At 43.6% G+C, this 23718-nt stretch overlaps 2 protein-coding genes across 8 annotated transcripts; both read left to right on the top strand.

Moving 5' to 3' along the window:
• The first annotated feature begins 690 nt into the window (after nt 1-690).
• LOC308071583 (pancreatic alpha-amylase-like) lies at nt 691-11924 on the top strand. 6 transcript variants are annotated; one of them, XM_080407201.1, is made up of 12 exons: nt 691-842; nt 3065-3146; nt 4718-4933; nt 6470-6616; nt 7467-7664; nt 9010-9240; nt 10159-10292; nt 10380-10502; nt 10616-10715; nt 10929-11050; nt 11163-11288; nt 11606-11924. In XM_080407201.1, the coding sequence occupies exons 3-12, from the start codon at nt 4766-4768 to the stop codon at nt 11793-11795; spliced, it is 1539 nt and encodes a 512-aa protein (XP_080263327.1). In that variant the 5' UTR covers nt 691-842; nt 3065-3146; nt 4718-4765; the 3' UTR covers nt 11796-11924. The 6 variants fall into 6 exon arrangements, with proteins under 6 accessions (XP_080263327.1, XP_080263326.1, XP_080263328.1 ...); XM_080407202.1 differs by lacking the exon at nt 691-842 and adding an exon at nt 898-2290; XM_080407200.1 differs by lacking the exons at nt 691-842; nt 3065-3146 and adding an exon at nt 896-2290 and having other exon boundaries at nt 4791-4933.
• Nucleotides 11925-11969: 45 nt separating this feature from the next.
• On the top strand, nt 11970-22812 carry LOC308071584 (pancreatic alpha-amylase). Of its 2 annotated transcripts, XM_080407206.1 has the most exons (10): nt 11970-15954; nt 16548-16694; nt 16897-17094; nt 19897-20127; nt 21053-21186; nt 21274-21396; nt 21511-21610; nt 21823-21944; nt 22057-22182; nt 22500-22812. In XM_080407206.1, exons 1-10 carry the CDS (start codon nt 15787-15789, stop codon nt 22687-22689), a joined length of 1539 nt encoding a protein of 512 aa, XP_080263332.1. In that variant the 5' UTR covers nt 11970-15786; the 3' UTR covers nt 22690-22812. The 2 variants fall into 2 exon arrangements, with proteins under 2 accessions (XP_080263332.1, XP_080263333.1); XM_080407207.1 differs by lacking the exons at nt 11970-15954; nt 16548-16694; nt 16897-17094 and adding an exon at nt 17158-18550.
• The last annotated feature ends 906 nt before the right edge of the window (nt 22813-23718 follow it).

Genomic DNA, 23718 nt, shown 5'->3' on the forward strand with positions numbered 1-23718 from the left:
GCAAGAGTCCAGTGGATTTAAGGAGGAAATTATTTCATAAAATATTAATTCATAGTTGATGGTGACGTAACAGGCTTGTGTAAAGACTTTTTCTGTCATCGTTACAGCTGCAAACAGCCTAAATCACTAGTATTGCTTGCTGAACCAAAATAAGTGTATCTTTGCTGGTTTTTCAATATGAACTGGCTTAGCAGATTACTTTGAAATGCTTTTACTGGAATTTTTAGCTTATTTGCTATGTTCCCATGTGGACTGTGTAGTTGTTCATTGTTTTATTTTACCTGTATTTGGAATAGTAGGCTGGAAAAAATACACCAAGAGAGGAAGTTTTATGGGAACTTCTGAATGGCTTATGAAGCTTAGAAGACAGAAAAAAGTGGCGGTAAAAAAAAAGTTTTGAGTGCTCTGTGGCCATTCCATTATGAAAAAAGCTAAGTTGTGTTCGGGGGGGGGGGGATGTATCTTATTAAAATACAAATAACACATACTCTTCACCATCCTGTATTGATACCTATCAAGAAAACTTCTGCAATCTGTTTCAGAGAACTATAAAAGGCAAAGCTTTCATTCCTTTCGGTTAACTGGGTTTTTGTGTGCCCATTTCTGCAAGTTGTTTTGTTTTGTCTTTTCCTTGGAATGTTCTGTTGTGGTCTGGTATTTCTGACTTCTCTTTTTGTTGTTGTTTAACAGGTCATTAGGGCCACCTTCCGAGATCATGCATAAGCGGTGAATGCAAATGCAGGCTTATTTCACAATTTCTTCATTAGCTAATGACATAGAGACACAGCAATGTTTCTTGTTCAATTAAACTTTTCAGCACTCATATTGCCATAGTTTTCAAGGTGAGGCTGACTCAGATAATGTAACAATAATGATGTTTACTATAGTACTCTTGTATAAATTGAATCCTTGATCTAGCAAAGATCTTGTGATAGCAGAAGCTAAATTCTGTTTATTTTCAATATGAGAGTTTGTGTGCCTTGTTAGAATTACCTTCTTTCAAAGAAAATTCTGACAGGCTTTCATCTAAAGAGATGGATTTTAAGAAAGCATGCACGTTTCTCCAGTGTCCTCAGTGTGAGTTTCATATATAAGGCTCATCTTCAATTCCAGTCTTTTGGGTGTGTTTTCCTCAAACTTTTGAGTTTTACAGACTTAACTATACGGTAATGTAAAGAGACTTTTGTTTTGAGAAGGTAAGAATAATGTCATCTGCAAAGTGGAGCTGGATGAACAGTTTCTAGCTGAATTCTGTTTGTGACTATAATAACTTGGAAAATTCACTAATACCTTTCACGTGTTACATAGTCTGCAGCTTTGGTTTTCCTTTGTATCTTTGGAAGTTGACAGTCAAGAGGGGATCTCCTGTCAAACTGAGAATCACTTTTGCTTTAATTATTGTCTAGGACACTTGCAGCTGTTTCCAGTCTATTCCTTAAATGTATCTCCCTAGTTGATACAAGACTGATGCGAACACATTTGCCATTGTAAATACTTCAGTTTTCTTAGGTAGCTTACATTGCTGCTGTTCCTGTTGTAGGACCAAACACTTGAGCCTTGCTGTGCTTACCTGAGTCTTCTCTTCCAGGCTAGCAAGCAGCTTTGGGGTTGAGATCCTTTTATGTTGTGTACAGACAAATATTTAATTTGGTTTTGACTGTTCCCAGAAAAAGAGGCAGTATTCTGATGACAAACTCAGTTTATTTTGTATGACCCAGCCACTCTAGCGACATTAAAGTAGAAAATACTGGCCATTCCACTGTGGCCTTCAAAGATACGGAACCCTTCCTTGTGCTACCACATCTTTGGTCTGTAACTGGATGGAGCTGCTTTACAAAGCTTTGCAACTCAATGTATTGCACATAAAACGCGCTATAATAGAGGAAATATGCAACACATGGAGTTAAAGTACAAGCCAAGCTATTAAAATACTGCATAAAAAGCCAACAAAGTTCATCTTCTATGCAGAGCAGCAGGGTAACAGCGAGGTGGTGCTATACTGAGACACAAATGCTTTAAAAAAAAAAAAGTCTATGCAGAGAGATTTCCTTTCTCGGGTCTCGAGAACAAATATATTCTGGAATGTGACTGTATCTTGAACCAACGTGTCGACACAATCACGTGTACTACAAAGCTCTCGGCTAGCCCGGCTTGTTTTGCGCTGCGGCCGCGCCGGCGCGGGGCTCCCGGGAGCGCCGGCCCCGCCCTGCGGCAGGGCCCGGGCTGATGGCGGCCGGGCCGTGCGCTGGTGCTGCAGCCCGCGGGGAGCGGCTCGGGCTGGCCCCGACACGTACGTACCGAGTGCCGCTGCCGCCGTCGGTGCGGTTACTGCCCGCAGTGCTGGCGAGGGTTTGCGGGGGGCAGAGCTGCGCCCGGCCGGAGCTGTGTAGGGGGCAGCGCCGGGTCCCTAAAGGAGGTGCCGGAGGGTGAAACGCTGCAGCTCCGGGGGAGGTTCTGTGGGGAGCGACTAGAAATTCACAGGGGAACTGTTCCCCTCTAACAGCTTTTTAACATCTGAAGCTTCAGCAGGCCTGCGTCAGGCCTCCCGCAAATCTAAAAATTGCAGCTAGTGTTTTGGATGTAGCAGCTGAGTTTCATGCTGCAGAGTTTAACCCAGCGAAGGCAAGCTGACGGGAGTGCTCACGCTGCCCGAGACAGCAATAGCATTCATTCTTCAGAAACAATCCTCTCCAATGTTCCTTAACTTGCAGCCAGTTGTGCTCTCTTCTATAGAGAAATACAGGCCTCTTAATTTTTTCCAAGTTTCAAAAGCATTTTGAAGCTAGAGCCTTCAGAGTGTGTTAGGGATTTCAGCATCTCCGTTCTCTAGTCATTGCTTGTACTGAAGCCTCAGCAGCCATAAACCATTTCGAAGAAATAAAAAACTGCATAGTCTCTTCAAGCACTCGGCTTTGGAGCTGGTTGGGCCAAAATATATTGTTCTTACTGCTTTGTGTACTTACTGCTGTAAGTAAAAATTGCCCATCTGATAAATGTCTTCTTTTGTCAGAGAAGATCAAACTTCCTTAGCTTGCTCTCTGTTAATATGTTTTCTTCCTACCAGGGCAAAGCACCATTCTTTCATGAAGATGGGAGCACACAACTGCTTATGACTGAAACTGACATACCTTCCTGAAGAGCTACAAGTAAATAATGCCATTAAAATTATTTTGTTTACAAGCAGAAACCCAAGCTAAATTTACCAAATGATTCATTCTAAATAACTCTGGCTGCCTGTCAAGTACAGTGACAGCTGATAGCAACAGGCTCTGGAATGTACATTCTACACTTTATAAACTGATGTGTTTGGTGCTTGAATTTGCTCCAAGGTGTTCAGCTTCACTGACAAGAGATACAGATTTTCTTTTCCTTGAAATAAAAATGAGGCTTGTTTTGTAGAAGTCATGCAAGATTTTACATAAACTTTTGTTTGGGTTTCTGTATAATAGCAGGCTGGAGTTTTCAGCATTGCATTCCCAACGTGTATTAAGTCAGGAAAGGGTGCAGGTTTCTTTCATATAGCAAACCCAAAGGCCTTTGTGTTCCTGTTTAAACAGTCAGGGAAGTGTTTTGTGTCCCCTATAATGGCACCCAGGAATCTACTTCTTTCTTTGCCCTGCCTTGTTTCTGTGTTAAGATAGCTTTTTACAAAGAGTAGATACCTAGAGGAAAGTAACAAGATTCTGTGTTTTGTTATTTAAGGGAAGTAGTAGTTCAGCCTTTCATTTGCAAAAGACCTCCTTGTAGCACTACTTTGTATTTCAGGCTCTCTAAATGAACTGCTAAATGTGAAGAGTGTAAAATGAGATCCTAAATAGTGTAACAAACCTTGATAGTTGCTTAACTTGTGGTTTGTTCTAAGTCTTACCTCTTTAAATGAGAAAAAGGAGAGGCAAATTTTAATAGGCTTACCATCTGTGTTCACATATAAGTAAATAAAAACATGATACGATTGGGGTAGTTCCTAGCCTAGCTGATCATAATAAGGTGATGCAGCTGGGTTTCCTCCTTCAGTGCATTCTCAGAACTCTGTACCTGGGCACAGAGAAGGAGACGAGTTAGTTATAGAGCTTCACGCCACTTGTATCCTCTGCATGCCATTGCACTGTTTTCTCTGGAGAAGAATATCTTAATGCAAATTGTACAGGTGTACAGAAATTAAACATTTAGCATTTGTGGTTATGAGTCAGTATAGTTACTTCTGTATCTGAGAGATCTTCTAAGATCAGGGTTGTTGTTTGAATGATAGATGTCATGCATAACCCAAGCAACAGACTCGCATATATTAGACCTGCAAAATATGTGGCAACTCATGATGAGAAACACGTTGCTTCTCCAAGGCCTAAATATACACAAGTTATGGTAACACAGCTTGGAAAAAAAGATGCCTTTCAAGGATCAATAGGAATATAAAATACTGAACATTAAAATAAGAAATAGAATGTCCATTTTGGTTTATATAAGTACTGCTTTGCCTTTTGGGGTTGTTTTTGGCTTTATACTAATAAAGATACAATTTTGCACAATAGAGAAAGCTTGTATTAGCCAAGATCTGAATTTTAACTTCAGGAAAACAAAGTTACCATTAGTATGAGAGGTTGGTATGGCTTAGCTAGAATGCAGTTCTCAAAATGGGAATCAAGCAAAGTTAAATAAATATGATGCCAGAGATTTTCAAATGTGTATTTTGTAACGTGTACTTTACCCCCTCCTCCAGGACCACAAACAGGCAGTAAGAAGAGCGCAACCGATCGCAGAGCACAAGATGAGTAGCTTTTTTCTGCTGTTAGTTGTAGGAGTTTGCTGGGCACAGTACAGCCCTAACGCGCTCTCTGGAAGGACGTCTATTGTACATCTCTTCGAATGGCACTGGGCGGATATTGCTCTGGAGTGTGAACGCTATTTAGCTCCTAATGGATTTGGAGGAGTTCAGGTATGTTTGTTCCTATCAGTAGGTAGTAAAATGATAATGTGTTTTTCAGAGAAAATGTTTAATTCACCAAAGGACAGGTACTGAGAAAGAAAAATAGAAATTGGTAATGGAAGTAGTAAATGCTGACAAATATATTCAACCATCATCATGTGCGTGAATTTATTTCATTGCTCTAAAGTGCATGTTTTCTGCTCTGTGCTGTTACATTTAGATGAATTGGAATTGCATATCGCTGGCTAAATTTTTATTTTTTTTTTTTAATACTGCTGTGGAGTAACCTACATTTATCTGCTTGTTATTATTTAAATCTAGGGAAGCTCTTAAGAGCTAGATAAACATAAAATGACTGGGAAAAAGGGGCTCCCAAAGAGAATACAAAATGCTGAAGGCTTTGTGTAAATGCATTTAAAAGGCTGCTAATTGTGTTCACCCAAACTAAAGCACGGTGGTAGAGTAAGCCATTAAGAGACCCTTCTTTGCAGGAACCTGGTGCAAGCAGGCAGAAATGAACTGAACACAAGTTCTTTGGTGGAGGTGTGTCAATGTGAATCTGTTCCATCCGAACAACAGACATGTGTTCCTATGGAACCAGTAACGTCAGGGGTGGGGCTACAGCTGCAGAGCAGTCACCTGTTCAACTATTTCAGTGTCTTTGTCAGATTGCTCAGGAAAAGCTGGTAAGAGAAGTCTGCCTGTCTCTTGCAGGCCAGGAGCCTGCAACCTGGCCTGTGTGAGAACTTTCCCATAATTTTCAAATGATACATCTTTTCTTTGCAACCTTCTTTCCAGGCACGCAGGCCTGATTGATTTTAAACTGATTTCTCAGACTATGGTATATGCTTGGATATTGTTTTAACTCCTGCTGTGACAGGGTCTCAGAAAGAAAGTTTTGTTCAGATGCAGGCTTGCTGAGCTGGGCACAAAGGCATGGCAGCATGAAGCAGGCTGCAGCTTAGGGATCTTGGTAAGAAATGGTGGGGTCAGGCAGTTAGTTATTTCCAGAGATTTGAAGGTAGTAGCAAAACTTTGTTGCCTGAAAAGTATCCTGGAAAAAGTCTATAAAAAGAAGTAGTATAGATTATCTGGAAACTGTGACAAGTCTCACATCAAAAATGCTTTTATCCAAAACATTACAAAAATGGGAAGTTGTATCAATTTTAAGGGCAGATTAAGTCAGTTGTTCTGCAGTCAATTTTTAATATGATTCAGCGCTGTCTCTACTGGCTTAGTCCTTCAGATTTCAGACTCTTCTTTAGATCTTTAAGGCCTGCATTCATGAAGATAATAGGACACTCTGTCCATGGACCTCATTTCTATAGTATGATTCTTACCTGCTGAAGGTCCAGGCCTAAGTCTTTTTTTTCCAGCCCACTACAGTGTAGGCGGAGGATACTGAAGATCTACATGGGTTAGGTATTTTGAGTGGCTTCCATTAAAGGGACCTGATTTTCTATTTTTGTGTTCTTTCTCTAACAATACTGGGGAAACAAACCATTATCAGTATTGTGTTACCAAAAGACACCATCTTATTCACAGATTTCACCTCCAAATGAAAATGTTATCATTACTGACCCCTGGCAACCATGGTGGGAAAGATACCAGCCCGTCAGCTACAAGCTGTGCACACGATCTGGAAATGAAACTGAATTTAGAGACATGGTGACCAGGTGCAACAATGTTGGAGTAAGTGCTTGGAAAACCTTCTGGTGTTAACAATGCAAGCATGTAGACAACTGGTAATTTAGAATGGAAGATGGAAGATGTGGTAGCACTGGAGTAAAGATGAGGATTTATTTTTTTTTCCATAGAATCATAGAATAGTTTGTTTTGGAAGGGACCTTATAAAGGTCATCTAGTCCACCCCCCCCACCCCCCACCCCACCCCTCCCGCAATGAGCAGGGACATCTTCAACCAGACCAGGATGCTCATAGTCCTGTCCAACCTGACCTTGAATATTTCCAGGGACGGGGCATCTACCACATCTCCAGACAACCTGTTCCAGTGTTTTGACACCCTCATTATAAGAAATTTCTTCCTTATATCTAGTCTAAATCTACCCTTTTTTAGTTTAAAACCATTAGCCCCTGTCCTGTTGCAATGGGCCCTGCTAAAAAGTTTTCCCCCGTCTTTCTTATAAGCGCCCTTTAAATACTTTAATACTGGCCGTTGGTGCAGCCATGCTGGCTGTCTCAAATCACCTACTTGTCCTTCGTGTGCTTTAGCATAGCTTCAAGGAGGATTTGTTCCGTGATCTTCTCAGGCACAGAGGTGATGCTAACAGACCATTACTTCACAGGGTCCTCCTTTGTACCCTTTGTAAAAATGGGCACAATGTTACCTGCCTATTTGTTGAGATGTATGTTGTATTACCATTGTTATATGTAAATAAAAGAGTAATATTTTAAATAAAATGATGGGGGAAGAAAGCAAGCAGAGGTAGGGTGATAGGGCAGGAGTTGAGAGAGGGAACTTTAATTAGTGGTGCTGTAGGAAATGGCTTTCTCAAATTAAATTGTGAGTACTACTCTCTAGGTACATATTTATGTGGATGCAGTAATCAACCACATGTGTGGAGCTCATGCTGGTGCTGGCAGCCATGCTACTTGTGGAAGCTATTTCAGTGCAAAGACTGAAGATTTTCCAGCTGTGCCTTACTCTGGCTGGGACTTCAATGATGGTAAATGTAAATCTAGAAGTGGAGACATTGAGAATTATCATGATATATCTCAGGTAAACCTAGAACTATACATATATTTCTCATGTACATCTGTTCCTGGGCTGTGGTTTCTTTGCTCCCCTTTTCTGGCAGACCTTTTAAAAAAGAAAACAAAACAAAAACCTCCATGGAAAACCATCCCAATTGATAACAGAGGTCAGCGTTGCTATCGGGAACACTGCTTGTTAAAGGGATCGCTCTACTTGAGCCAATGGCTCAATTTCAGATTTAGACGAATGTGCTTAGGTGCTTTGTAGGCAGATTTAAAGCTTATAAAATCTGTTTAGGGATTAGCTTGTGTGGTTTTTTTGTGTTTTAAACAAGATAAAGGTAAGAGCGATTATTTGCCTTTTCATGTAAATTGGAAGTTGTGTTTGGTTTCAGTTTCAGAGGAGAGAGATTAGGATTGCACAAAGAAAAATAATAATGCTAAAATCTTGAAACTGGACCTTCTGTTTCCTCGGAGTCCCTGTTACTCTCTATCAGATTACGAGGTCAGGACTTTAAAACTACCATAGAATGAAACGTTATTTTTTAAAGATAAGATCCCATCTTTCTTGAATAATGTCTTATGCCTTTCAAATGCATGTGGTCTCTCCTGAAGGGGGGAGAGGTTTTGGAGAAATGGCAGCAGAAGGGGAGACTTTAAATGCCGCTGAATTTTTCAGCAGATCTACAGGAGCATCTGTACAGCCTGTTCCTTCGTATGGTTTGCAACATGGGCTGACGCGCCTTGCTCTCTCTGGGCAGGTGTGCATAGCCACAGAAACCCCTTGTAAGAGCAGTTAAAAAAAGGCATTTCAGTATATTCAGCGTGCGCTTGAAGTATCCTTTTGATGCAAACGGGTGCCCACCGTTTTGTATTTACAGGAAATAAAGGCAAAAAGGGGGCAGAAAACAGGGTTTAATGTTTCACAAGGCTATAACCACTCAAGAATTTTAACAGATTTAGAAATATAACTTCTAGAGATCTTTCCTACATCAGAGAAGAAATGAGTGTGCTTGCAATAGTGATTAATCTGTTTGTCAGTACTCTGGAGTGAGAATAACGTGTCATGTTTTTGCCCTTTGCTTGCATGAAAAAGCTGGTGATAGATTTAATGGTTTGACTGTCTGTTACAATCCTTCAGCACCTACAGCTGTGTAAGCTGGGTGAATGCAGCCTTCTTAGCGCTCCTTCTGTGTAGATGACTGTCCAAGGTGATTGTCCAAGGCAAAGTTATGTGTGATGAACAACAGCTAGTGAGGTTTTTATTTGGTGTGGCATCACGCAGGTAACAAAATTCAAAACGTCTGTAGAACACTACCGCGTTTAGTTTATTAGGTGAAAAAATGTTTAATTTCAGATTTTTTCTACAGGTCCGAGACTGCCGCTTGGTGAGCCTTCTTGATCTGGCCCTGGAGAAGGACTATGTCCGCTCAAAAGTTGCCGAGTACATGAACCACCTCATTGATATTGGTGTAGCAGGCTTCCGAATTGATGCTGCCAAGCATATGTGGCCTGGGGACCTGAAGGCAGTTTTAGACAAGCTGAATGACCTAAACACGAAATGGTTTTCTGCAGGAACTAAACCTTTCATTTACCAGGAGGTAATCTTTTGGTGTGTTTTTTTTTCTTTTATTTCAGTTGTACTTTACAAACTTCTTTCTTGTAGGCACAGTATAGACTCAGTCCCACATGGGAGGCGATGCTTTGCCTGAGCTGGGCCGGAGCAGCTCTCGGACTTGTAGACCTGTAGCTTCTGGACCTGTAGCAATTGTTGCTGTGATTTAATAACCATAATTTAGAAATATCTAATCTGCCCACAAATGCTAATGGACAGTTATTTTGGACCTTCTGTAACTAAGTCTACCTGGAAATTTGACTTGATGTGGATTCTGTTGCATCAAAGTTAGTGTAAAAATTCTATTGGTTTGAAAAAGAGATGTCGCTGCTCCCCAGATTTTAAGTTCTGGAGAATACCTTGCAACAGAAAGTAGAAATAGTGATTACGGTCTGAAACATGGCTTTCCAATGGCATAGCCTTGTGAGTTGACATTCCAAATTTGTGTTTTACGTTTGGGTAACAATTCCTAACAAGCAGGTAATTGTTGGTTTCAGTCAGCACGAGGTAAAGTTGCTGGACACATTTTATTAAGGCAATAGGTGGCCTGCAAGGTTTAGGGCAAACAGTCAGACATTCTTTAGCTACACGGAGAGATGAGGTTGCCCGTGTGCTGGAAGCAGAGACGTTGTTGGCTACGCTAAACGTGAAGTTGGTACGGCCCGAGTCTTAATGATGCGATAGTGATCAATGAAGATGAGGAGAATTAGGATGAGATGGAGAACAAGCTCACCGCTAGGCTGAGATCAAATGAGGAAAATAGCTTTAAATGCAGCTTTGTGAGTAAGCCAACTAATGCGTTTAGCTCGAGTAGTGCCTCTTCCTTAAAACAGTGTCTCAGGCAACGCCTTGTACTTGTCTGGTGTTTTAAGCAGAAAGGAACGCTCTGTCTTTCCTGTGCCAGGTGATTGACCTGGGTGGAGAGCCGATCAAAGGCAGCGACTACTTTGGAAATGGCCGAGTGACAGAATTCAAATATGGTGCGAAACTGGGGACGGTGATCCGCAAGTGGAATGGGGAAAAGATGGCGTACTTAAAGTAAGGCTGAAGATGCTGCAGCTTAAGGGGGGTACGCTGGGTACACGTGTTGACAAGGCAGCTTCAAGTCTTTGTGTTTTTGTCTAGGAACTGGGGAGAAGGCTGGGGCTTTGTGCCTTCCGACAGAGCCCTGGTCTTTGTGGATAATCACGACAACCAGCGGGGCCACGGGGCCGGTGGAGCTTCCATTCTAACGTTCTGGGACGCCAGGTAAGGGGTTGTTCTCGCCCGGGCGATGCTGCTTGTTTTTCTCGTTTGTCTATCTGTTCTCTGGCACAGTTTCTCTTTCCACGTCTCGTTACTTGTTTTTGTCTAACGAACAGGCTTTATAAGATGGCAGTTGGTTTCATGCTTGCTCATCCATATGGGTTCACGCGTGTGATGTCAAGTTTTCGCTGGCCAAGAAACTTTGTCAATGGACGGGTAAGCTGGTACATGCTGAAGATGCATTCACGGTGAATAAGGATCAGGACGGGGCCAGAGTAGCAGTCCAGTGCATTTAAATTTGTTAGGTGACTTCTCTGTCCCATGTTGGACCTAGCAGATGGCAATTTGATGGTCCATCTAGGTTTTCTCTACAGATGGGCTCTCCGTATTTCCACTAAGAAGTTTTTAAACTTCTCCTTTTAATTACAGGACGTCAATGACTGGGTTGGACCGCCGAGTAACGCGGATGGATCAGTAAGGCCTGTTACAATCAATGCGGACACCACCTGTGGCAACGACTGGGTTTGTGAACATCGCTGGCGTCAAATAAAGTAGGGACACTGTGGGGGAAAATAGCGAGCAAAAGCAGTTGCTTTTGCTTCCTGTTCCTTCTGGGTTCAGAGCTCTCGCGGGCGCAGTGACAGCCGTTCCTTGCGTTTTCAGGAACATGGTCATCTTCCGTAATGTGGTGGACGGTCAGCCTTTCTCCAACTGGTGGGACAACGGCAGCAATCAAGTGGCTTTTGGTCGTGGTAGTAAAGGCTTCATCGTTTTCAATAATGACGACTGGTAAGTCCGTGGGTGGGACCATGTCCCCAGAGAGGAGCACAGCAGCGCTCATCAGCCATCCCGATGGGGAGGGGAACGTCCCTTTCTTCTGATGAGCGCAATCACTGCAGCTTGAGCTAGAGTCTTTCAATTGCACGCCAGGACCAGAGAGCCAAAATGGGAGCACAGGGAATGAAGCATGGGTTGGACGGGAAAGGTCACTCTTTACATTGCCCTACAAAGTGAGGGATTAGTGTCAAGTTCAAAAAGTCCCCCACCCAGTTTGAAATACCTGTTTGAAAGCGGTGGGTAAACAGCATTTGTTTATTTTCACGTAGGGATCTGAACATCAGTTTGCAAACGGGACTGCCTGCTGGTACCTACTGTGATGTTATTTCTGGAGAAAAGGAAGGCAACACATGTACTGGAGAACAGGTCTATGTTTCCGGAGACGGGATAGCTCATTTCCACGTTAGTAACAACGCTGAAGATCCGTTTGTTGCAATTCATGTTAATGCTAAGTTATAACTCAGGAGAAATATCTTTCTCGACTTGGTGTGTGCATTACTGTTCCCCCATATGTTATTTGCTGGTATTTGAGCCTGAGCAGTTCTCTGTATCTAGTGAATTAAAAATGGCAATCGAATTGAAGAGTAATGTTTTTTTTCCTGTAATGACTTGGATTGTAACTTTATCACATGATAACTTGTGGCAATGCAGTGGTAGATTTTAAGGCAACACGGCACTCCATTTCCCCCATCACAGAAGCGGAGGGGGGAGATCAAAGAAAGTAAATAAAAAGAACCCAAACCAGCACCCGGGCAAGTCAAAACGCAGTATTTCCAAGGCCAATACCTGCACACACACCTGCGTCCCAGAGCAGCCGCGTTGCGGGCACTCAGCAGTGAGCAGTGCCTACGCACGCAGGCAGTTTATCTGTTTCTTGCCACCAAGCAAACGCAGGGTCTGGGTCAGCAGAGGAAGCTGGGCTGTGCCGATCCGTTATTCCAGCCTACGTCACCAGTGAGGCCAGTGGGTTGCCTGCTTCACAGTCAGCTTGTGCCTGTGCAAAGCAAACCCACGGATCTTCCATCGTCAGCCCCAATGCCTGGTGCACACCAGTGTTCACTGGGGCTGTTTCGAGGTGTCCGAGAGGCACGCTGCGTGTCCAAGCATCGCTTAGACCTTGTGGCAGGGGCTGAAGCCCACCGTATTCATGTCTCCGTGGTGCGTTAGGCTTGCTTAGTGTGTAACATCTCAGGGACTTACGCAGACGGAGCGCAGCCTTGGTGGCTTTCCCAGTGTCACTGTCAGCTATGAGAAAATGCTGCGGTAAACGCGAGAGTGCGAGTGCTGCTTGAGGTCAGCAAGTCTGCGTGTCCCAACATAGTCATTGCGACCCGGTCTGGAGGGCCAGATGGAAGAGTCCCGCTGAGGTTTCTTATTTTTGAGGTCAAGGTGCACTTGTAAGAGCTGATTCTTTTTGTGGTAGGAGCGAGTTAGCACAGGGGGGTGCTGGGGGTGTGTGTCGGCTGTCTGTGTGCCCAAGACCTCGGCGTGCCTGTCCAAGGCAGTTATGGTGTGGGAGGAAGGGCCCAGGTAGTGTCCCTGGCCCAGAGGCTGGACCTCCCGTCTGCCTCCCCGGCTCAGGGTGGCCAGCAGGGCCTTGCTGAGGGCAGGGAGCCTGCTGGAAAACACAGCCCTGGGTCTGCGCACTGGAGCCGTGTCAAAGACAATAGACCCATGTGGCAGGATGTTAAGAGCCATTGCAAACCTCTTGTTTGCCACCAGGGTCAGGTCTGGGAGCCCTCGTGCTTCGTTGAAGTTGAGTGGTTCTATTTGTTTGTGTAAACTGGGGTGGCAAAGGGATGGGGTCACATCTGCGTTGTTCTAGTACATCCATGAAATCAATATGCAGGAAAGCTGGTTTAAAAGCATGACACCTTTTTTTGTGTGTGGTAGTGGCATATCCTGGCAGCATAAAATTTATAATCAAGATAATGAATCTGTCTCTGCTGAAACCAGCTAAAGCCTATTATTATCTTTGAAAATCCTTTGTTATTTTTTTAATTTTTATAATCTCTGCTGTGCTGAGCCATGTGTACACTCCTTCCCATGCTGGTCTGACTAAATGAGGGACATATTCACATGCTTTTAATTAACTCAGGGATAAACAGTTACACTACCAGCTGATGCACTCAGCTGGCATAGCTGTTTATCTAAAATAAAGGTCATGTTCCAGCCCCTCTTTGTGGTAAGAAGTCAGAATTCTTTGCAACGCATGTGGACAGTCACAGCCTATATTATTTCCTCAGCTTCATAAGCAAGTCCCTCTTGCCCATCTCCTTTGAGCCTTCTTCCTTTGGTGGCATTTATTAGGCAGTCACGTGCTGGTAGGTCTTGTGTATGCATTGACACTGCAGCAGTGCATTGGGAAAACGCTGCCCTGCAGCACAGTATCCATTTTGTAGTCAATTGGCAGAGCTGTGCTATGACCACACAGGGACATGCAAGAGCAGGTCTGCTTTTTAGGTTTGCAGTGCAAAAGCTTGCAAATAAAAGGGTCTTATTTCACCCCACAGTTGTTCAAAATCATGTTTCCGATGGTCCAGGTGGTCAAATGGATTAAAACACAGGATTTAAAATAAAAAAGACAAACTTCTCTGGTCTTGCCTGCCCAAACTTCAACTCCCTTAAAACTCCTCTGAAAATCAGAGCTAATTTGTTAGGCACCTGACATTTTTACCACATTGAGAGAGATGCTATGTTTGAAACTACATTAAATACTTTCTTCTTGGGGTTATATTTCAGAAAGACTCGTAAACTTTCAGTGCTGGATGGCCACCTTCTCTCTTGCCCTCATGCATTTCCTCAGCATGCTAAAATACTGCAGCTTGTTCAGCCTGAGCTGCTGAGTAGCCTCATGTGAGGGCTTCCAGTCCCCTTGCTAGTGTGTTGGCCACCTATTGCATCAAGCTATAGAGGATGGGTCCTTATTCTCCTTGGCTGACAGCAGTATATTTCAGTGAAAAACATGTGTAGTTGGAAACCATGTTATGCAGTGACGTGCCATCATATCAGTGGAACCCCACAGGAAACGGTGATGGAAAAATTAACCTCAGGCACATTTGGTTGCTTTTGGTAATATTGAGGAAAGAGGGACGGCTGTTCTCACCGAATTAGTAATCACAAGGTGCAATTATCTCACTGGTTCCTTGCTGTTAGCAAGCTGGCAAGGTCATTTGTAGAAACTTACTATTTCATTGTTGTAGTGGAAAAACAGACCTTTTATAAGGTCTGTGATATGAAAATGAACAGGTGGGTAAATGGGACCAGCTTCTGCATTTTGTCCTTGAAGACAAATTATGGGAAAGAGAAGCATGCATATAACACATTTAAAGGCATGGCTGCTTTCAGAAAGAACATACTAGAGGCAGTTCAGATACAAAGCACACCGAGATTTCTCTTGGAGTAGATATACCACTTTGTGGAGTTTTTGTTTTTCTCACAGATACTCATTGAATGTCAGGGATCTTCTGGTCTTTTGTTTTATCGTTGGCATGATGGGAGCTTATTCTTGGAGCATTTTTGCTTATCTTATAAATCAGTTCCAAATGAAGACCTGAAATTATGTCATGATCAAAAGTCAGAAAGTGTTTTTGAAGGAGGAATTTGTAGGAAAAGCCAGAAGGGACTTGAGCAACACCTCTGGCTTTCAAGTTCAATTTTATGTCAGGGAGCTAAAACTGTACCATCTGCTATTTCGCTGTACATCTGATTTTGGGCTTCCTTCCTTGACTGAGATGAATCATTGGTCATTTAAAGTGAGGTGAAACCTTATGCTGAGTCTCTGTGGAGAGGAAAACACTTGCAGCTCTGATTACTTCCAATCAGGTAAAGAAACTGTACGACTGTGTGAAGAAAACCAGTAACAGTTCCCAGCAGGGACTGGGCAGTGATGCTAGGAAAACTTCAGGCATGAAAAGGGGTCAGTTTCTAGTTACCAGTGTGATTCACCTGGTGAAGACCCACAGCATGTTGTGTGATAGATCTGTTAGTGATGGAGAGTGGCTGATGAGGTACCCTGGTTTGAGCTCAGACGAATCCTGAGAGCTAGGTGCTTCTGGATGGTGGGCTGTTAGATTTCACATTGTCTCTTAATCCTCTCCCTTTCCTTTCACCTTCTAGAGCCCCGTTTGAAGGTCTGTGTGTTATGTTTTGGAATACTTTTGATAAAGTAACTTTGTTTACATGATTGGAAAGAGTACAGTTCTGAGTTTGGGTGGACTGCTCACAGACAGCTTGGGTTATGATAATGTATAATCATTGTGAAAAGGTGTTTTATCTTCAGCTGTTGGACAATCCAGGAAAAAAACAAAACGGGAGAATGATGTTGAGCTAACTAGCCAAATAGTAACTGATAGCATTGATCTGTGTGAATTTTGACAGCTGCAACAGGAACCTTGCCATCTTGCAGGAGTATAAATTGCCAGTGGAAAGACCATAGCCCTAAGGCATCATGCAAGTCCTTCTCCTACTCGCAGCTGTTGGGTTTTGCTGGGCACAGTACAACCCCAATACCTGGGCTGGAAGGACGTCTATTGTACATCTCTTCGAATGGCGCTGGGCGGATATTGCTCTGGAGTGTGAACGCTATTTAGCTCCTAATGGATTTGGAGGAGTTCAGGTAAGGTATTTCATGTGTGTAGGTAAGAAAATGGCATTTCAGCATTTGATTAATGTATCAAAATGCTGGTGTTGGAGACAGCCAGCTCCAAATACCTTTGGTGTTGGAAAAGGGGGGATGGAAGTAGTAACTGCTGTTAGTCACAACTCTAGAGCCTGCAGGGGCAATGAATGATCTTGTATTTCTAGATCAGTTACAGGGGAGCATGCTTTCCTCTGAAACACTTCCCTTGGGAAGCTAAGTTTTCCTCTTTACCTTGTTCTGAGGGAAGTCTATAAGCATTGAATCTTGGCTTTCCTAAGAATGTCACTGTTCCGGATAAAAGTAATTCCTGTGGCTTCAGCCCTCCCGTGCACGTGTCCTTGAAATCAGGCCCATGCTGGACCTGGGCAGCCCATAGGAACAAAAGCAAACTTCCTTCCTTGCCAGTTTACAGGACGAACATCTCAGACCTGACCTTATACTGTGGGAGAGAGAGACTGGTTTGGGTGCTAGCCTGCCTCTGAGGGTAGAGGTGCTGATTGAATTTTTTCCTTTAAAATGCTGAAATAAAACAATTGATTTCTTATCAAAGTACATCATTTCCTCTGCAGGTTTCACCTCCAAATGAAAATATTATCATTACTAACCCCAACAGACCCTGGTGGGAAAGATACCAGCCTGTCAGCTACAAGCTCTGCACTCGATCAGGAAATGAAAATGAATTCAGAGACATGGTGACCAGATGCAACAACGTTGGAGTAAGTACCTTAAAAAGCGTGTGTCTGATACACCAAGAAGTACAGCCGAAGGGAGTTAATTGCTGTTGCCCTTAAAGGAGGCATAAACTGAGAATAAACTGAAGGGAGAAAAAAGATAAAATTAACAGTGATGTGGTAAAGCTCTGACTATCACTTCGCCATCATTAAAAAACATACTGAAATGCACTTACTGCTTTTCTAGGTTCATATTTATGTGGATGCTGTTATCAACCACATGTGTGGGGCTGCAGGTGGCTCAGGCACACATTCTACCTGTGGAAGCTATTTTAATGCTGGAAACAGAGATTTTCCAGCTGTGCCATACTCTGGCTGGGATTTCAATGATGGCAAATGTCGAACTGGAAGTGGAGACATTGAAAATTATGGCGATATATATCAGGTAACTATATCTGGCAAAAGTTTGAAATATTTTTCTTTTTCCCTTTTTTTTTTAGTTTTAAAGATGTTGCGTAAATGTTACAGTAAGGCCAAACAAAGGGAGTAGTTTCTCATGAAACCTGTGCTTTGTCACTTGACAAGTGAATGAGGTAGTGAATACAGGTAAAGGAAAGGTACTCGTGGTGCAAAATATTCTAAGTACTGAGGACTTAAGAACTATCCCTGCATGTTTCACGTGGGCACATGCAGAAGTTTGCTCCTGAACTGAGCTCAGTGTTATAGCTTGTAAACAGCTAATCTTGATAAGGAGACCCCTTGGAAAATTGACAGCAGTACAAGGTGCTACCCTGGTTAAGTGATTTACTCTTTTTTTGTGAATGGAATGTGTGGGAATTCTTTCTCAAGGTTACTGCTCTTCCTTCAGCCAATCTGCAAAAAAACACCATGCTGTTTCTCATACTCAATTCTGATGACATCTGCACAGGGAGGTGAAAATTTTCACCAACTGTCCTAACTTGACTGTTGAGCTGTGTAGTAAATTTACGTATGTCTTGGTACAGACTGTTGTGGTTTAACCCCAGCCAGCCCCTAAACACCACACAGCTGCTCCCTCATTCCCCCCATGGTGGGATGAAGGAAAGAAACAGAAGGGTAACGGTGAGGAAACTTGTCGGTTGAGATAAAATAGTTTCATAGGTAAAGCAAAAGCCACACAAGCAAAGCAAAACACGGAATTAATTCACCGCTTTCCCATCAGCAGGCAGGTGTTCAGCCATCTCCAGGAAAGCAGGGCTCCATCATGTCTAATGGTTACTTGGGGAGACAAACACCATTGCTCTGAACATCGCCCCTTTCCTTCTTCCTCCCCCAGCTGTATATGCGGAGCATGATATCCTATGGTCTGGAATATCCCTTTGGTCAGTTGGGATCAGATGTCCTGGCTGTGTCACCTCCCAACTTCTTGTGCACCCCCAGGCTACTCACTGGTGGGGTGGGTGAGAAGCAGAAAAGGCCTGGGCTCTGTGTCAGTGCTGCTCAGCCATAACAGAAATGTCTCTGCATTATTGACAGTGTTTTCAGCACAAATCCAAAACATAGCCCCATACTAGCTACCGTAAAAAAACCTAACTGTATCCCAGACAAAACCACTACACAGACCTTGAAATACTGCTCTTCTGTACAAACTGGATATACAAACAATTGATTTTATGGTTTGAAACATGCAAATATTTCATTGAATGGTTTTACCATATGACAGAGTACATATTTATGTGGATGCAGTAATCAACCACATGTGTGGAGCTCATGCTGGTGCTGGCAGCCATGCTACTTGTGGAAGCTATTTCAGTGCAAAGACTGAAGATTTTCCAGCTGTGCCTTACTCTAGCTGGGACTTCAATGATGGTAAATGTAAATCTAGAAGTGGAGACATTGAGAATTATCATGATATATCTCAGGTAAACCTAGAACTATACATATATTTCTCATGTACATCTGTTCCTGGGCTGTGGTTTCTTTGCTCCCCTTTTCTGGCAGACCTTTTAAAAAAGAAAACAAAACAAAAACCTCCATGGAAAACCATCCCAATTGATAACAGAGGTCAGCGTTGCTATCGGGAACACTGCTTGTTACAGGGATCGCTCTACTTGAGCCAATGGCTCAATTTCAGATTTAGACGAATGTGCTTAGGTGCTTTGTAGGCAGATTTAAAGCTTATAAAATCTGTTTAGGGATTATCTTGTGTGGTTTTTTTGTGTTTTAAACAAGATAAAGGTAAGAGCGATTATTTGCCTTTTCGTGTAAATTGGAAGTTGTGTTTGGTTTCAGTTTCAGAGGAGAGAGATTAGGATTGCACAAAGAAAAATAATAATGCTAAAATCTTGAAACTGGACCTTCTGTTTCCTCGGAGTCCCTGTTACTCTCTATCAGATTGCGAGGTCAGGACTTTAAAACTACCATAGAATGAAACGTTATTTTTTAAAGATAAGATCCCATCTTTCTTGAATAATGTCTTATGCCTTTCAAATGCGTGTGGTCTCTCCTGAAGGGGGGAGAGGTTTTGGAGAAATGGCAGCAGAAGGGGAGACTTTAAATGCCGCTGAATTCTTCAGCAGATCTACAGGAGCATCTGTACAGCCTGTTCCTTAGTATGGTTTGCAACATGGGCTGACGCACCTTGCTCTCTCTGGGCAGGTGTGCATAGCCACAGAAACCCCTTGTAAGAGCAGTTAAAAAAAGGCATTTCAGTATATTCAGCGTACGCTTGAAGTATCCTTTTGATGCAAATGGGTGCCCACCGTTTTGTATTTACAGGAAATAAAGGCAAAAAGGGGGCAGAAAAAAAGGGTTTAATGTTTCACAAGGCTATAACCACTCAAGAATTTTAACAGATTTAGAAATATAACTACTAGAGATCTTTCCTACATCAGAGAAGAAATGAGTGTGCTTGCAATAGTGATTAATCTGTTTGTCAGTACTCTGGAGTGAGAATAACGTGTCATGTTTTTGCCCTTTGCTTGCATGAAAAAGCTGGTGATAGATTTAATGGTTTGACTGTCTGTTACAATCCTTCAGCACCTACAGCTGTGTAAGCTGGGTGAATGCAGCCTTCTTAGCGCTCCTTCTGTGTAGATGACTGTCCAAGGTGATTGTCCAAGGCAAAGTTATGTGTGATGAGCAACAGCTAGTGGAATTTTTATTTGGTGTGGCATCACGCAGGTAACAAAATTCAAAACGTCTGTAGAACGCTACTGCGTTTAGTTTATTAGGTGAAAAAATGTTTAATTTCAGATTTTTTCTACAGGTCCGAGACTGCCGCTTGGTGAGCCTTCTTGATCTGGCCCTGGAGAAGGACTATGTCCGCTCAAAAGTTGCCGAGTACATGAACCACCTCATTGATATTGGTGTAGCAGGCTTCCGAATTGATGCTGCCAAGCATATGTGGCCTGGGGACCTGAAGGCAGTTTTAGACAAGCTGAATGACCTAAACACGAAATGGTTTTCTGCAGGAACTAAACCTTTCATTTACCAGGAGGTAATCTTTTTATTTTTATTTTTATTTTTTTCTTTTATTTCAGTTGTACTTTACAAACTTCTTTCTTGCAGGCACAGTATAGACTCAGTCCCACATGGGAGGCGATGCTTTGCCTGAGCTGGGCCGGAGCAGCTCTCGGACTTGTAGACCTGTAGCTTCTGGATCTGTAGCAATTGTTGCTGTGATTTAATAACCATAATTTAGAAATATCTAATCTGCCCACAAATGCTAATGGACAGTTATTTTGGACCTTCTGTAACTAAGTCTACCTGGAAATTTGACTTGATGTGGATTCTGTTGCATCAAAGTTAGTGTAAAAATTCTATTGGTTTGAAAAAGAGATGTCGCTGCTCCCCAGATTTTAAGTTCTGGAGAATACATTGCAACAGAAAGTAGAAATAGTGATTATGGTCTGAAACATGGTTTTCCAATGGCATAGCCTTGTGAGTTGACATTCCAAATTTGTGTTTTACGTTTGGGTAACAATTCCTAACAAGCAGGTAATTGTTGGTTTCAGTCAGCACGAGGTAAAGTTGCTGGACACATTTTATTAAGGCAATAGGTGGCCTGCAAGGTTTAGGGCAAACAGTCAGACATTCTTTAGCTACACGGAGAAATGAGGTTGCCCGTGTGCTGGAAGCAGAGACGTTGTTGGCTACGCTAAACGTGAAGTTGGTACGGCCCGAGTCTTAATGATGCGATAGTGATCAATGAAGATGAGGAGAATTAGGATGGAGATGGAGAACAAGCTCACCGCTAGGCTGAGATCAAATGAGGAAAATAGCTTTAAATGCAGCTTTGTGAGTAAGCCAACTAATGCGTTTAGCTCGAGTAGTGCCTCTTCCTTAAAACAGTGTCTCAGGCAACGCCTTGTACTTGTCTGGTGTTTTAAGCAGAAAGGAACGCTCTGTCTTTCCTGTACCAGGTGATTGACCTGGGTGGAGAGCCGATCAAAGGCAGCGACTACTTTGGAAATGGCCGAGTGACAGAATTCAAATATGGTGCGAAACTGGGGACGGTGATCCGCAAGTGGAATGGGGAAAAGATGGCGTACTTAAAGTAAGGCTGAAGATGCTGCAGCTTAAGGGGGGTACGCTGGGTACACGTGTTGACAAGGCAGCTTCAAGTCTTTGTGTTTTTGTCTAGGAACTGGGGAGAAGGCTGGGGCTTTGTGCCTTCCGACAGAGCCCTGGTCTTTGTGGATAATCACGACAACCAGCGGGGCCACGGGGCCGGTGGAGCTTCCATTCTAACGTTCTGGGACGCCAGGTAAGGGGTTGTTCTCGCCCGGGCGATGCTGCTTGTTTTTCCTCGTTTGTCTATCTGTTCTCTGGCACAGTTTCTCTTTCCACGTCTCGTTACTTGTTTTTGTCTAACGAACAGGCTTTATAAGATGGCAGTTGGTTTCATGCTTGCTCATCCATATGGGTTCACGCGTGTGATGTCAAGTTTTCGCTGGCCAAGAAACTTTGTCAATGGACGGGTAAGCTGGTACATGCTGAAGATGCATTCACGGTGAATAAGGATCAGGACGGGGCCAGAGTAGCAGTCCAGTGCATTTAAATTTGTTAGGTGACTTCTCTGTCCCATGTTGGACCTAGCAGATGGCAATTTGATGGTCCATCTAGGTTTTCTCTACAGATGGGCTCTCCGCATTTCCACTAAGAAGTTTTAAACTTCTCCTTTTAATTACAGGACGTCAATGACTGGGTTGGACCGCCGAGTAACGCGGATGGATCAGTAAGGCCTGTTACAATCAATGCGGACACCACCTGTGGCAACGACTGGGTTTGTGAACATCGCTGGCGTCAAATAAAGTAGGGACACTGTGGGGGAAAATAGCGAGCAAAAGCAGTTGCTTTTGCTTCCTGTTCCTTCTGGGTTCAGAGCTCTCGCGGGCGCAGTGACAGCCGTTCCTTGCGTTTTCAGGAACATGGTCATCTTCCGTAATGTGGTGGACGGTCAGCCTTTCTCCAACTGGTGGGACAACGGCAGCAATCAAGTGGCTTTTGGTCGTGGTAGTAAAGGCTTCATCGTTTTCAATAACGACGACTGGTAAGTCCGTGGGTGGGACCATGTCCCCAGAGAGGAGCACAGCAGCGCTCATCAGCCATCCCGATGGGGAGGGGAATGTCCCTTTCTCCTGATGAGCGCAATCACTGCAGCTTGAGCTAGAGTCTTTCAATTGCACGCCAGGACCAGAGAGCCAAAATGGGAGCACAGGGAATGAAGCATGCGTTGGACGGGAAAGGTCACTCTTTACATTGCCCTACAAAGTGAGGGATTAGTGTCAAGTTCAAAAAGTCCCCCACCCAGTTTGAAATACCTGTTTGAAATCAGTGGGTAAACAGCATTTGTTTATTTTCACGTAGGGATCTGAACATCAGTTTGCAAACGGGACTGCCTGCTGGTACCTACTGTGATGTTATTTCTGGAGAAAAGGAAGGCAACACATGTACTGGAGAACAGGTCTATGTTTCCGGAGACGGGATAGCTCATTTCCACGTTAGTAACAACGCTGAAGATCCATTTGTTGCAATTCATGTTAATGCTAAGTTATAACTCGGGAGAAATATCTTTCTCGACTTGGTGTGTGCATTACTGTTCCCCCATATGTTATTTGCTGGTATTTGAGCCTGAGCAATTCTCTGTATCTAGTGAATTAAAAATGGCAATCGAATTGAAGAGTAATGTTTTTTTCCTGTAATGACTTGGATTGTAACTTTATCACATGATAACTTGTGGCAATGCAGTGGTAGATTTTAAGGCAACGCGGCACTCCATTTCCCCCATCACAGAAGTGGAGGGGGGAGGTCAAAGAAAGTAAATAAAAAGAACCCAAACCAGCACCCGGGCAAGTCAAGACGCAGTATTTCCAAGGCCAATACCTGCACACACACCTGCGTCCCAGAGCAGCCGCGTTGCGGGCACTCAGCAGTGAGCAGTGCCTACGCACGCAGGCAGTTTATCTGTTTCTTGCCACCAAGCAAACGCAGGGTCTGGGTCAGCAGAGGAAGCTGGGCTGTGCCGATCCGTTATTCCAGCCTATGTCACCAGTGAGGCCAGTGGGTTGCCTGCTTCACAGTCAGCTTGTGCCTGTGCAAAGCAAACCCACGGATCTTCCATCGTCAGCCCCAATGCCTGGTGCACACCAGTGTTCACTGGGGCTGTTTCGAGGTGTCCGAGAGGCACGCTGCGTGTCCAAGCATCGCTTAGACCTTGTGGCAGGGGCTGAAGCCCACCGTATTCATGTCTCCGTGGTGCGTTAGGCTTGCTTAGTGTGTAACATCTCAGGGACTTACGCAGACGGAGCGCAGCCTTGGTGGCTTTCCCAGTGTCACTGTCAGCTATGAGAAAATGCTGCGGTAAACGCGAGAGTGCGAGTGCTGCTTGAGGTCAGCAAGTCTGCGTGTCCCAACATAGTCATTGCGACCCGGTCTGGAGGGCCAGATGGAAGAGTCCCGCTGAGGTTTCTTATTTTTGAGGTCAAGGTGCACTTGTAAGAGCTGATTCTTTTTGTGGTAGGAGCGAGTTAGCACAGGGGGGTGCTGGGGGTGTGTGTCGGCTGTCTGTGTGCCCAAGACCTCGGCG

The sequence above is a fragment of the Falco punctatus genome (genome assembly GCF_963210335.1).
Source record: "Falco punctatus genome assembly, chromosome: 11".
NCBI classification, from domain to species: Eukaryota; Metazoa; Chordata; class Aves; order Falconiformes; family Falconidae; genus Falco; species Falco punctatus.